This window comes from Megascapheus bottae, chromosome 8, assembly GCF_031878675.1.
Source record: "Megascapheus bottae isolate mThoBot1 chromosome 8, mThoBot2.hap1, whole genome shotgun sequence".
NCBI lineage: Eukaryota > Metazoa > Chordata > Mammalia > Rodentia > Geomyidae > Megascapheus > Megascapheus bottae.
The window spans coordinates 10,560,812-10,574,215 of NC_143516.1; the positions used below are offsets into that span (position 1 = coordinate 10,560,812).

Below are 13,404 nucleotides of genomic sequence, written 5' to 3' on the forward strand. Positions count from 1 at the left end.
GGCATCTCTGTGCCTAACCGCCCCCCAGCATGAATTAACAGAGCAAGAGTCAGCAGCCAGTCATCTCTGGAGATGATGGAGACCGACATGTAAAACTCACGGCTCACACCTGTCATCCCAGCTACTCAGGAGGCTGAGATCTGAGGACCAGTTTGAAGCCACCTCAGGTAGGTAAGTCTGTGAGACTTGTCACCACCACAAAACCAAAAGTGATGCTGTGGCTCAAGGTGGTAGAGCACTAGCCTTGAGCAAACTCCAGGGATGGCACCGGAGTCCTGAGTTCAAGTCAAACCAAAAAAAAAGAGGCTCAAACATGCCAAGGCCCTCCCTCCCATTACACTTCCCTTTTATCCTCCCAAGACCCAAACAGTTTGCATAAAAGGTAAAAATGTCACGTCTGATAATCGTGCAACCATGTCATCTACAGAACTTAGCGAAGCTTAATTCCATATTTTAAGAGGCAAATTGGAAACAAATGAGAAAAAGTGGTAATAAAGTGAACTTCGGTGAGGGGAAGGAAACAGGATATGGTAGTAAAGGTCCAGGGTCGCTGGCTGCCAAATGCAAAGGAAATACAGAGGCAAATAACGTGCAGAAGACAGAAGAAGTGCCAAATCCTCAGGCTTTGAAAGTGGTTCTGAAATAGCGCGTGTAATCATTTTGTTTGTTTTCAAACATCAGGCTGCCAAGGAAAGCAGACACCCTGAGGGGCAGTCCGTGTTTATAATAAGGACACACCAGTGACCGTGAGCTTATAAGTCTGTGCCACCAGAGCTCTGTACCTTCCCCGCTGATGGAAAGACCTACCCTGGGTGAAGGGGACAAATGAGTGGCTTTCTATTTTTGTGCCAGAATGGGATCTTGAACACAGGACTAGGGCTCTCTCCCTTAATTCATTTTTGTAGTTTTAATATTTTATTTTTATTTTTTGCCTGTCCTGGGCTTGAGCTCAGGGCCTGAGCACTGTCCTGGGACTTCCTCAAGGTTAGAGCTCTGCCACTTGAGCCTCAGCACCACTTCTGGCTTTTTTTTCTATGTATGTGGTACCAAGGAATCGAACCTGGGTCTTCGTGCATGCTAGGCAAGCAAGCACTCTACCACTAGGCCAAACTCCCAGCCCAATTTTAATATTAAAAAAAAGTTATTATAAAGGTGATGTACAGAGGCATTACAGTTACCAAAGTCAGCTAACGAGTACATTCATTTCAGACAGTCATCCCTCCCCTCACTTCTTCCCCTTCTCCCTTCTTTTTTAAAAAAATTGCATTTTATTGTAGCAGCAATGTATAGTGGGTTTACAGTTACATTCATCAAGTACTGGGTACCTTACTTTTTGAACACTGATACTCTTTCCCACTCCCTAACTTTTTTTTTGGGGGGGGGGGTAGGTCCTGGGACTTGAACTTTGGGTCTGAGCATTGTCCTTGAGCTCTTCAGCTCAAGGCTACTGCCCTATCTTTGAGCCAGAGAGTCACTTCCAGTTTTCTAGTGGTTAATTGGAGATAAGAGACTCACAGACTTTAGTGTCTGGGGCTGGCTTTGAATCATGATCCTCAGATCTCAGCCTCCTGAGTAGCTAGGATTACAAGCATGCGCCACTGTGCCCGGCTGGGCTCCTTAACTTTATAACTCAAGGGCTGTGCTCTACCAACTTAAGCTATAGCTCTACTTCTGGGTGTTGGGCGACTAATTGATGATGAGAATCTCCTGGATTTGTCTGCTTGGACTGACTTTGAAATATGATCCTCAGATCTCACACTCCTGAGTGCTAATAAGTCACTCAATGCCAGATTCCAGTTCTCAGAAACTCCTGAAAACTGCCAACAGATAAAATTCATAATCTCGGTTTCCCCATTTTTGCTGCCCTTAAAAAATTTTAAAAGCGATAAGGTTGAAGAATTATCTGAAGTTGAATTTAATCTAGATTGGTTCTGGAATCATGAACCAAGTCCACTTTAGTATGACTTAGCTTTCCTAAAAAGCATGTGCTGTAGCCTACTGAAGGCTGCATATTTAATAAGGCTTACAATAAAACGTTTGCACAAGCCACAATAATTATTTGTCTTGGCAATCTATCTTCTTTGTGTTACAGTTAACTTACAACATGGACGAAAACAGGAAATGCTGACTGGTGCTCTTTACTGTGAATGCCTCGAAGTTATGAGACTGAATTCCACCATGGCGAAATGCAAACTCAACAGCTCAGGAAAAGAGGACCAATGGGGCAGAGCTGGAAGGGACTAACACTAAAATACTGCTAGCAACCTTCACAGGAAACAGAGCAGGGGACTGAGGCCGGGCATCAGGAGGTCACCCATGACACACCAGGTCACCTAGAGTTCCAATGAAAATATCAGCAACAGTGACAATGACATGACAAAACCTTCCAACACAACCACACTAATGGAAGGCACAAATGGCATCTGTGGAGTTCTTCAGGGAGGAAGATGGCTTTTTTCCTTGATTGTGTGTTGATCCTGGGGTTCAAATTCAGGACCCAGATGATGCCTCTTAATTTTTTGTTTTTTTCCTCAAGACTGGTACTCTTACCACTTGACCCATACCTCCAACTCTGGCTATCTGCTGGTAATTGGAGATAAAGTCTGCTCAGGGTAGCTTCAAACCACAACCTTCAGAACTCAACCTCCTGAGTAACTAGGATTATAGATGTGAGTACCAGCACTGGGCTGGTTGAGGTTTTTTTTTTTTTTCCCCAGTCTTGAACTCAGGGCCTGAGCGTTGTTCTTGGGCTTTTTCAAGGCTAGTGCTCTACCTCTTGAGCCATATCACCACTTCCAGCTTTTTCTATTTATGTGGTACTGAGGAATCGAATCTGGGTATTTGTGTATGCTGTGCAAATACTCTACCACTAGGCCAAACTCCCAGCCCAGTTCAGTTCTTGACCAAAGGCAGTTCCTTCATCATGATGCCTGACATATTTGGTTGTCACTGGCAACCAAAGGATGTTGCTAATTGCTTATCATGTGCAAGAGAGCCACCCCCCCCCCAAAAAAAAGCATATTCCTCTCCAAGGTGTCCACAGTAGATCCAGCTGAGCAAAGCCATTTTATGTTCTAGATGTTCCCTCTGAGAATATTACAAATACAATAGATGTTAGACTATTAAACTGCTCAAACTCATATACTGTAACCTCATATACAATGAGATTGTAGAATATGAATTACCCCAGGAAAAATTCCACCCAGCTGAGCTGTGATGTAGTGTGTGTGTGTGTGTGGGGGGGAGAGGTAGTACAACTGGGCAGATTCAAGAATAATAGTGAACAGGAGGGATGTGAAGAGTCCTATGAGGAAGAGAGAGGGCTTGAACTCAGGGCCTGGGCATTGTCCTTGACCTTTGCTCAAAGGTCACCTGTGTGACTATCACTCGAGCCACAGCTCCATTTCTGGCTTTTTGATCGTTAACTGAAGATGAGTGTCACATAGTTTCCTACCCAGGTTGGCTATGAATGGTGATCCTGGGGTGACCTCTGCCTCCTGAATAGCTAGTTTACAAGTGTGGGCCCTGGCTCAAGAATTTTTTTTTAAATTAGCATACATTAGTTGCAGAAGGGAGTTTCATTATGACATTTCCACACATGCATACACTGTACCCCATATCACCTTTGCTCCCTCTATCACTCTCCATTATTCCACTGGCACCTTTCAGGAACATCTCCAATTGGTTTCATTGTTCTCTTTTCATACATGCACTGAAGTATTTCAACCACAGGCACACTCTCCATCCACTTGAATAAGCCACTTCCACTGGCCCTAGACGATAGGTCAGGTTACAGTGGAAACCACTGAGAAATATTACCGTGGGAGCCACCATGTTAGCCGAGAGTGTTACCCCTGCTCCCACCCCCCCACCTTTCTCTCCCTCCTTTCCCAGAGCATATCAGACAGTATAGAACGGAGGTCTTCCACACAACACAACTTGCCACATCCTGAGGTTCCCTCTCCTCTTCCCAAGTCCCAACCGCCCTGACCTGGGGGCACATCCAGACCATGTTCCATTCTTCCCCTGTGTGCACAAGCATGAATGTCATGCAGTTTTGCATTCTGTGCCATATGCCCAATGCTGGCATGTCCACAGATAGCACATGACATAGAGCCATCCAAACCCAGGCCAGGGGAAGCTGGTAACCGAAAACACTCAGCTGTTCTGAAGCCACCATCTCCGCTAATTCTCGTTTTCATTGCATTACAGCAGAAAGTGGGCAACAAATTATATTAGCATCAGCATGATGCAAAAACATCTAACTCAATTCCATGAACGCTTTCAAAGGTCAGGTTCTAGAACTTACTGGCACCATGGCAACTTTTAATTAAGAAATCCTGTTCCACCATGTCATGAGAAAGGGTATCAATGTTTGTGAAGTTATGCACCTTCTATCTGGTGACTATAATGTAACCCTTCTATTAATCACAATAAAAATTTATTTTTTTAAAAAAAGAAATCCTGTTCCTAAGTCTTTAATTTTATTTTGTGAAGTTTTCAAGATATAAAGAGAAATATATGAGCAGTAATAAGAAACCAGGGCATTATTAATATAATAATGTTACATTTCCAGAGGAAAGGCACAGAAACAAACAGAGCCAGTGACAGCCCATGAGCTCCACTAACTGTTTACTAGCCTAATGCCCCATGGAACAAGCTGGAAGCCAAGTTGCCCACTAATACACAATAAAGGGAAAAACAGTTGTAATTACTTACCATTTCCTTCCTTTCCTCCTTCTCTCCCTCCCCCCCTCCTTCCCTTTTTATGATCATGGTATGGGAGGTTAACGCCAAGCTTCTTGCCTGATAGGTGCTCTACCACCTGAACCATGTTCCTAGTCTTGTCTTATGTTTTTCTTCTGAAAATCAATATAAGACTACTTCTTGCCCTGATCAATGTCATGCAATCTTTTCTTTTCTTTTTCTTTTTTTTTTTTTGCCAGTCCTGGGCTTGAGCTCAGGGCCTGAGCCCTGTCCTTGGACTTTCTCAAGGCTAGAGCTCTACCACTTGAGCCTCAGCACCACTTCTGGCTTTTTGCTATGTATGTGGTATCGAGGAATCGAACCCGGGTCTTCATGCATGCTAGGCAAGCACTTTAACCACTAGGCCAGACTCCCCGCCCTCTTTTAGTTTCTATTATCTTGACTAGTGAAGGTTCCTTTGATTCGTTCCCCCCCCCCCCCCGGAGGGGTAGGAGTGAGGGAGTCCAGTACTAGAACCTGAACTCAGGGTCTCATACTATTTCATTTTGCTTGCTCACAGTTGGCACTCTACCAGCAGAGCTATGTTTCCCGCCTAGTTCTTTGCTGGTTAATTGGAGATAAAAATCTAGTTGACTTTTCTGCCTTGTCCTGCTCTGAATTACAATCCTCTGGATTTCAACCTACTGAGAAGTTAAGGAGAATATGCATGAGCCACTGGCACAAAGTAAGCATTCTTTCTCCCCTTCATATACTGTTGGATTAATTTTGTATTTAATGAATAGATTAGCAGCCCACATACCCTTGTCTTATAGATAAATGGAAGGTATTCCAGGCAAAGAAATGCTACTCAAGCAATCCTGAAGAACCAAAGAAGTATAAAACCAACGTAGAATTTGATCATAAAATTAGCTCCTTCCCTGTTTTTCTGCCCAAAGAATTACTGAGTCACTAGGAAATCATGAACAAAGATGACCTGTGAGCCTCGAGGTTTGGGATATAGGTGTTCCCTGTGGTCTCAGACCTAAAGCACAGCAGCTGTGTTGGCTCCACCCCTGATGGGAAGCAGGGCAGGTGGGTGCAGGGGCAAGGCCAGTGCTCCTAAGTCATTCTAGCACCTGGGGAGCAGAAGCAGGAGGCGCACTGGCTGGAGGGTCACCCAGATTCCACAGCCAGCTCCAGGAGGGCATCGACTATATGGTGAGACCTTGTCTCAACCAACAAGTCAATCAGCAATCCCAACATTGAAGGAGAGTTAGGAGACCATTTCCTAGAGATCCATTGGTCCCACAAAGCTTTCCTCCAAGCTAAGCCTTCACTGAGGAGCTGCTGGGGAAAGACAATTTCTAGCAAACTCTAAAATACACATAGCAGTAATATGTTAACGTTTCAATGAAGCTGGGTTGTGGCAATTGAATGAGTACTTGCTATTTTCATCTGTGTGTTTTAACAGTATAAAACTAGAGTGTCTAGTCATCATTTGTGTGTGTGTGTGTGTGTGTGTGTGTGTGTGTGTGTGTGTGTGTGTGTGTGTGTGTGTGTGTAGGTACTGGAGCTTGAAACCCGAGTCTATGCTATGTCTCAACTTTTTTGTTCCAGGCTGGAGCTCTACCACTTGAACCACAGCTTTACTTCTGACGTTTTGGTAGTTAATTTGAGATGAGACTCGTGAATTTTTCTGCCAGGACTAGCTTTGAACTGTGATTCTCAGATCTCAGGGTCTCGAGAAAGCAGGACTCCAGATGGGAGCCACTGGTACCTGGCTTACACTCCTAATGTATTTAAGGGTGAGGAGAGCTGCTGGAGGAAAAGAAGGCTGCTCTACAGAAAAGCATGCAGGGTGGGACAGGCTGGTGCTGGGAGGAAGGGAGGGTGGTGAAGGGCAGAGGGATTCGGGTCCCAGGCTCCAGGAAAGTCCTCTGTTTTCCTGTAGAGGTAGGCTTTCCGAAAACGGGACTAAAGAACTGATCATCTCACACAACCTCCACCCAGCCTCTAATAATTCAGCACTTACCCTTGATTTAATTACAGGCATGATGACTCAAGCAAAAGCCTCCCAAGTATGGAAGTGGAGCCTAGGCTTAGCTCAGTGCTTTTATACAATGTCAACAGAGGGAGGGCCCGGAGTAATCCGGACCAGAAGCTTTGAAACCTCTGAAACTCACACATTCCCCTTCCCTGCTTGTCTCTGTCTCTCTCTTTTTCTTTCTTTCTCCTTCTCCCTCCCCCCTCTCTCCTCTCTCTCTAAGAGGGGATGGAATTATAGCAATGTTTAGTTTAGTCTGGTTTGCTTCTTCAAAAACGAGAAGTATTTACAATTTCCTAGTAATAAAAATGGAGAGGGAGGACAAGCCAGTAACAGTGGAGGGGGCTGACCCCAAAGTCTGCGAAAGCTTCTGAGGGAAGATTTATAATCAGACACCAAAGGACAAGGGCAAAGGCAGGAGCTAGACGCCTGACGCCATCCTAAGGCTCGAGGTCACCTTTCATCAGCCTGAGGAGACAGGAATTTTAGGAAAGAACTAAGAATGTGGTTTGCTCCCTCCCTCTGCTGAAAAAAGAAAGAAAAAGAAACCCTAACTCATATTGATATTTAATCTCCAGGCATAAGAGGCAGAAAATTAATTAACTATGGAGTCTTGGGGGGGTGTGATTGAGATTAGATGAGATCATCAAGGTGGAGAGGCCATGACTGAAACAGAGGGAGGGAGAGAGGAGGGAAGGGGAAAGAGGTACAGAACATGGGATGGAGAATAAGGTACAATGCCACCCATGAGCTCTGACAGAACTCTTCTCCATCTTTCCTGAGTCAGGTGCCCTTCAAGAGACGAATGAGAATTTGCAGCCATTCTGCCACTGAGCAAGCATGTCTACACACTTCTACCCTAAATCTGTATTTCAGGGCCGCTAGATCTCTTCAGATTTTTGGTGGCTCTAAACCCTTCCTAAGACGACCCCTGGCCAAAAGGGTGACATGTGCTCACGCCCAGCAAAGGGAAGGCCGTTGTCTGAAAACTGGTCTCAGTTTAATTAAGAAGCTGGGCCGTGGTGGTTCACCTCTGTAACCCAAGCTACCCAGGAAGCTGAGATCTGAGGATCAAGGTACGAAGCCAGCTTGGGTAGAAAAGCCCATGAGATGTTTATACCCAATAAACCACAAAAATCAGAAAGTGGTAGAATACCAAACTTGAGCAAAAGAGCTCAAGGACAGTGCTTAAGCCTGCAGTTCAAGTCCCACAACCAACCAAAAAGAACTAGCATCTCATTTTCCAGATAACAATGTGTGAGTCACACCCAGAGGTGAGGTTTGAGGCGGAGAGCCAGCCTGTGTTGCATACAAAACAACGTTGATGATGTCACCAACATACAGCATTAAAGCTATTTCGCCAAAAGGATACATATTCTGTAAATGTGTTTTCCTGGTAGCCTAAGGCCTGGTCCTGAGACAGAGAAATCGGTCAGCATCCAACAGTGCTTCTTTCTAGAAGCTCTTCTATGTGCAGAGTAGATACATTTGAGTCATTACTTAAGCAGAGCAGCTTTTCAACGTCTGCCCTTCCCCAGCTCCTCTGGCCATTAAGCTCAACCATTATGCATGATCAATGTAGCAAATCCACCCAGACAGCCGTCTAGCCACTCTCCATGTGGATTTGGTGCGGGGCACCAAAAGGCCATGACTGTGGTATTACACAGACCTCTGAGGCATGGAATTACATAAATCCCTACTTGATCCAGACTTCATGTCTATAAAGAATTCTCGAAACAGTCTCAATAACCTGGAATAAACGTGGTGACGTCACTGCAGGGAAAACCAGTGCTGGGATTGATCTGGTAGATTCCTCTTCCCTTCCCCACCCCGCTTGGTGAATGATATATGTGTATCATGTTTGGTTCCTGTTAAGACAGCCTTGCTGTCGTGCATACCACTGGGGCTGGCAATGACCAAAAGAGTTGGAAGTGGAGCTGTGACTCAAGTGGTGGAACGCGAGCCTTCAGTGAGAAAACTAAGGGATAGCACCCAGGACCTCATTTCAAGCCTATGTGCTGGCACAACACAACCAAGCAAACAAACCACCACCACCACCAAAACCCCCAACATTATGGTAGTTGCTAGTGTTTAGATTTCATCCATATTCCATAAAAAGTCAACATATAAAAAATGACTTACCCACAAATCCTTCCTCGCCGACCAGTTTCAGGGCAATTTTATCAGCCAGTACAGAAGAGTTGCCGTGAGCAATGTTGGCGAAGGGGCCAGCATGCACGAACACGGGGGTGCCCTGCGGGGTACGAGAACAAGGGTGAACAAAGATGGACGAGGAGGACATGCGAGGTGACTAGGGGCCAGACATCACAGACCTACCAGAGTCACTTTGGTCTGTACTGAAAATCTGATCACAGTGCCTCTCAAAGAGAAAAACACCCTGACTCCTTCAAAGACCAAAGTCTTATTCATTTAGGGCAAGGATAGTGTTACAGTACATTTAACGCTGAACCACCAACGACGCAGTCATCTCCTGTTACTAGCTACTGCTAGCGGCTATATTCACCACAGAATAAATGATCTACCTGATTTCATAGGGCTCTGAATGGCATCTTTAAAAAGAATAGAATTAAACCCTGAAGAAACTTCTTCAATTTTTTTGCCATTAAGAAATTAATCAGGGGCCAGGAGTTTGGCCTAGTGGTAGAGTGCTTGCCTAGCATGCACGAAGACCAGGGTTGGATTCCTTGGTACCACATACATTGAAAAAAGCTGGAAGTGGTGCTAAGGCTCACGTGGTAGAGTGCTAAGCCTTGAGAAAGTCCAAGGACAGTGCTCAGGCCCTGAGCCCAAGCCCAGGACTGGCAAAAAAAAAGAAATGAATCAATGCTGGGGGTAGGGGAAGGGAAATGGGGACAAAAACATGAGAAGAGGTATCAATGTTTGTGAAGTAATGCACCTTCTAGCTGGCAAATATAATGTAATTCTTCTATTAATCACAATTAAAAAAGAATATTAAATTAAAAACAAAAAGAAATTAGTCAATGCCAGGCGTAGTGGCTCACGCCTGTAATCTTAGCTACTCAGAAGGCTGAGATCTGAGGATCAAGATTCAAAGCCAGCCCAGGCACAAGAGGACCTGAGACTTTTATGTCCAATTAATCACTAGAAAATGAGAAGTGGACTTGGATAGGGTGATGATAGCCTTGAGCTGAAGAGCTTAGGGATAGCGCCCAGGCTGAGTTCAAGCCCCTCCCCCCAAAGAAAAATTTCACTTATAGAAAAGTGTTAAAATAATTCTTAGGGGCCGAGAGTTTGGCACAGTGGGAGAGTGCTTGCTTATTTAGCAATGCACAAAGACCCAGGTTTGATTCCTCGGTACCATATACATATATTGTGGCTCAAGTGGTAGAGCGCTAGTCTTGAGGAAAGCCCAAGGACAGTGTCCAGGCCCTGAGTTCAAGCCCCAGGATTGGTAAAAAGAAAAATAATTCTTAGTAATAAGAAAACAAAAACCAATATAAGGGAATCATCAAAATCTTTCGGTGTTAGCTGGCTGCTGGTGGCTCTTACCTATAATCCTAGCCACTCAGAAGGCTGAAATCTGAGGAATGTAGTGTGTAGCCAAATTGGGTAGAAAAATCCCTGTAACTCTCATCTCCAGTTCACAAGCACAAAACCAGAAGTGGAGGCATGGTTCAAGTGATAGAGTCATCTTTGAGCAAAAGAATAAAGCAAGCGTGTGGTGTTTCTCACACACACACATGCACACACACACACACACACACACACAATTTTAGACTTTAAATAAAAGCAGTGAATATATTCACCTTAAATGCCATTTTCTTTATCAATGACCACATACTTTAGCTTTTTGTGAAAGAATTTTACATATATCACAAAAGCTCAGGTTTTTGTCAGAGCCCACTCAGGGCCTTCAGGGACAGTGTTCACGTGTTCAAGGGCTTGCTCTCCCTGTGCAAACACAGGCTGTCCCTTCACTGCTGGGAGCAGAGGGTGATGTGGGGAGCTGGGGACCCAGAAACCATGGAAATTTCCCATGAACCACAACAGGTTAATAGCTGCACGTAGTTCAAAGACGAGGAAAAGCTGAACTACAACGGGAAGAAAGTTAAAGGAAGATGACCTCTGGAATGAAAGAGTTTCTCAGAGGGCTTTATTTACTTTTCCCCTTGAAGTTAGGAGGAGGGAGAAGAGTTCTGAGGTAGTCAGGAATAAAGCATCCCCACGGCTCAGGGGATGTGTTAAATATGCAATCTGTTCACATGTACTTCCAGTCTATAGCCAGCTATCTGCCACTTCTCGCTTCTAACCAGAACCACTTCCAAGGCGCTGAAGGAAACATTGTTTAGATGGTCTGAGCCTCCAACCCCTCCTACCCTTGGCAGCGCAGGCACATTGTTGCTGGTATAGAGTAGAATAAAGTCAATGAGGACAAGGTCGCTCTACTCTGGTGGCATCTGGCTGTCCTCCTCACAGCCATCGGTTACAAAGGCCCTGCTCTCCAGGGAATGCAGGTGACCACATGCCTGAATCAGCACCAACCTGTCATCCCATCCCCAGATAATCCCTCCTGCCGTGTCGCTACAAGATCCAAAGCAACACTTCAATTAAAGAAACGGGAGATGTTTATCTTTCAGGGAGCCGTTCTTGTTTTCTAGGACACATGACTAATCCAACAGCAGAAATGTTTGCTGGTTTCTATGAATCAGAAATTTTCTGATTCACAGAAAATAGTCTCCTATCTTCATGGGCAATACGGCATGTGCATTGCTCGTGGTGAGAATGATGGTGCGAAGATTGGGTCTTCAGTGTCTCCTAAAGGCCTAGGTCATAAAGACCCGGTCCCATTTGGAGCTGGTAAAAGAGCTGGAGATCCCACCTACTCAGACAGCTAAAGTTCAGAGGCAGACCAGGCAAACAGATGGAGATTCTCATCTCTAATTAACTAGCAAAAAAGCAGAAGTGAAGTCATAGTGGCCCAGCCTCTACGAGTGCAAGGCTGTAAGTTCAAGGCCCTGTATGGGGACAAACACCAGTGTCTTCATGTTTCTGGCTGTCAGGGGGCAGGCACGTTCTCACCATGGGGCACTGACTCCACACAGATCTCACAGCATTGGGTCCACCAAGTGTTGGAAGGATGGGATGAGACAGAGGAGGAGCTGCGGGGCAAGGCCCCAAAGGAAGAACGCAGTGCCGTCCTCTGAGGACAAAGACCAGAGTGCAGAATGTGGGGTACCTTGACCGTGCCATTAGACCAAAGTGGAGGTCCCCAAGGATGAGGGTCCTGCTCTAGTTCTCTGTGCTCTTGGCTGCAGGGGCTGTGGGATCACAGGTCATGGAGTGACTACTGGAGCCCAGGACAGTGCATACCAGAGCTAGCCCAAACACTGACGAGATGATCAGTCACAGAAGACCTGGCTGCAATATTCCTGTCCCCACCTCAGAGACTCCTGTGGGCCGTACCCTCACTTCAGCTGCCATGATGGCCCATTTCTGCCCAAGCCCTTTAGACGGGAAACACTTCCACCCAAGGGTCTCTGCATTAGGTCTTGCCCTGCCTGGGATGTAGTTCCTTAAGGCACAAGTTCACAGCCTTAGTTTTCTCACATCTCTTCAGGTACTGCCTAAGCAGACAGGCAGGCAGCACAGAGAAACACTTCACCATGCCACTGCGACCCCTCATTCCCTTTCAATTTTCTCCTTCAGCCCCAGCCACCCAATCACATGTCATGTACTTATTTATCCGACATCTGCCAGGCTCACCTTGGCCAGCGCCCTGACAAGACCCGGCACCTCCCATCCTAGCTAGTCCATGTAATGTATGCAATTGTCTTTATAACAACCCTGCTGGATTAGCGCATACGTAGTACCATTTTACATGGGGGAAACTGGTTGTGATGTTTTAAGACTTTACCCAGGTCACAGATGTTAAACAGCACAGCAGATAATCAAACCTGGCTTTTCCTGGCTAAATAAATGGACAGCTATTCCCCATCTTTCTGCTGTGTTCAGATCAGAGGCACTCTCCACACCATTACTTGCCTTCCACTAAATGTTGAGGACCAGTGGCTACTGCTGACATAAATTTTCTCCCCACTCTATGGTCAGTGAGGGAGCCAAAATTGGGCTCTGGTGGAAATATTTACACCATGGACATTGGTAAGTGCTACAGCAAAGGATTTCCCCAGGAACTGGCTGTGTAAATATACCCTAATACATCACCACCGGCTGGCCCACCCCTCGTCTTCCATCCAGCCCACAGACTCCTCTTTAGGCTCAAACCCCAGCATCTCATTTGTGAGGGGGGAAGGAATCAGACAACCCCAAAGCAAGTGAGTGTGCTTGAGTGACTAGGAAACCGGATTAAAGTAGAAGTATTTTGATGGCAAAATTTCAATTCAATAAAAAGAAAAATGTCAATGTTTGCAATGCAAACCAAAGCAAAGCATAACACACTTTCCTGGAACACATGTCTCAGTATTTACTGTGTTTTATTTTGGAAAAACAAACTAGAATAGATTAAGAAAAGAAAAATCACACAATAAAAAACAGCATGTGAATGTGGCTTATACAACCGACTGAAATATTAGGCAGAGATGGATTTTTCTAGTTTTCTACTCTGATCAATGAAGCCAAGATATGAATCATACTTAAGAATCTATAAATTTGTTTTAAACCTTTTTTCCCCCAAA

The 13,404-nt window shown here is 45.2% G+C and overlaps 1 protein-coding gene across 1 annotated transcript in view; it reads right to left on the reverse strand.

The window, feature by feature from the left end:
- Positions 1–13,404, reverse strand: part of Mthfd1l (methylenetetrahydrofolate dehydrogenase (NADP+ dependent) 1 like) — a 130,953-nt gene that overhangs the window by 60,723 nt on the left and 56,826 nt on the right. Inside the window, exon 20 of the mRNA XM_090337964.1 lies at positions 8,873–8,984. Coding sequence (XP_090194090.1) covers positions 8,873–8,984 — 112 coding nt within the window. The remainder of the gene's footprint in view (positions 1–8,872; positions 8,985–13,404) is intronic.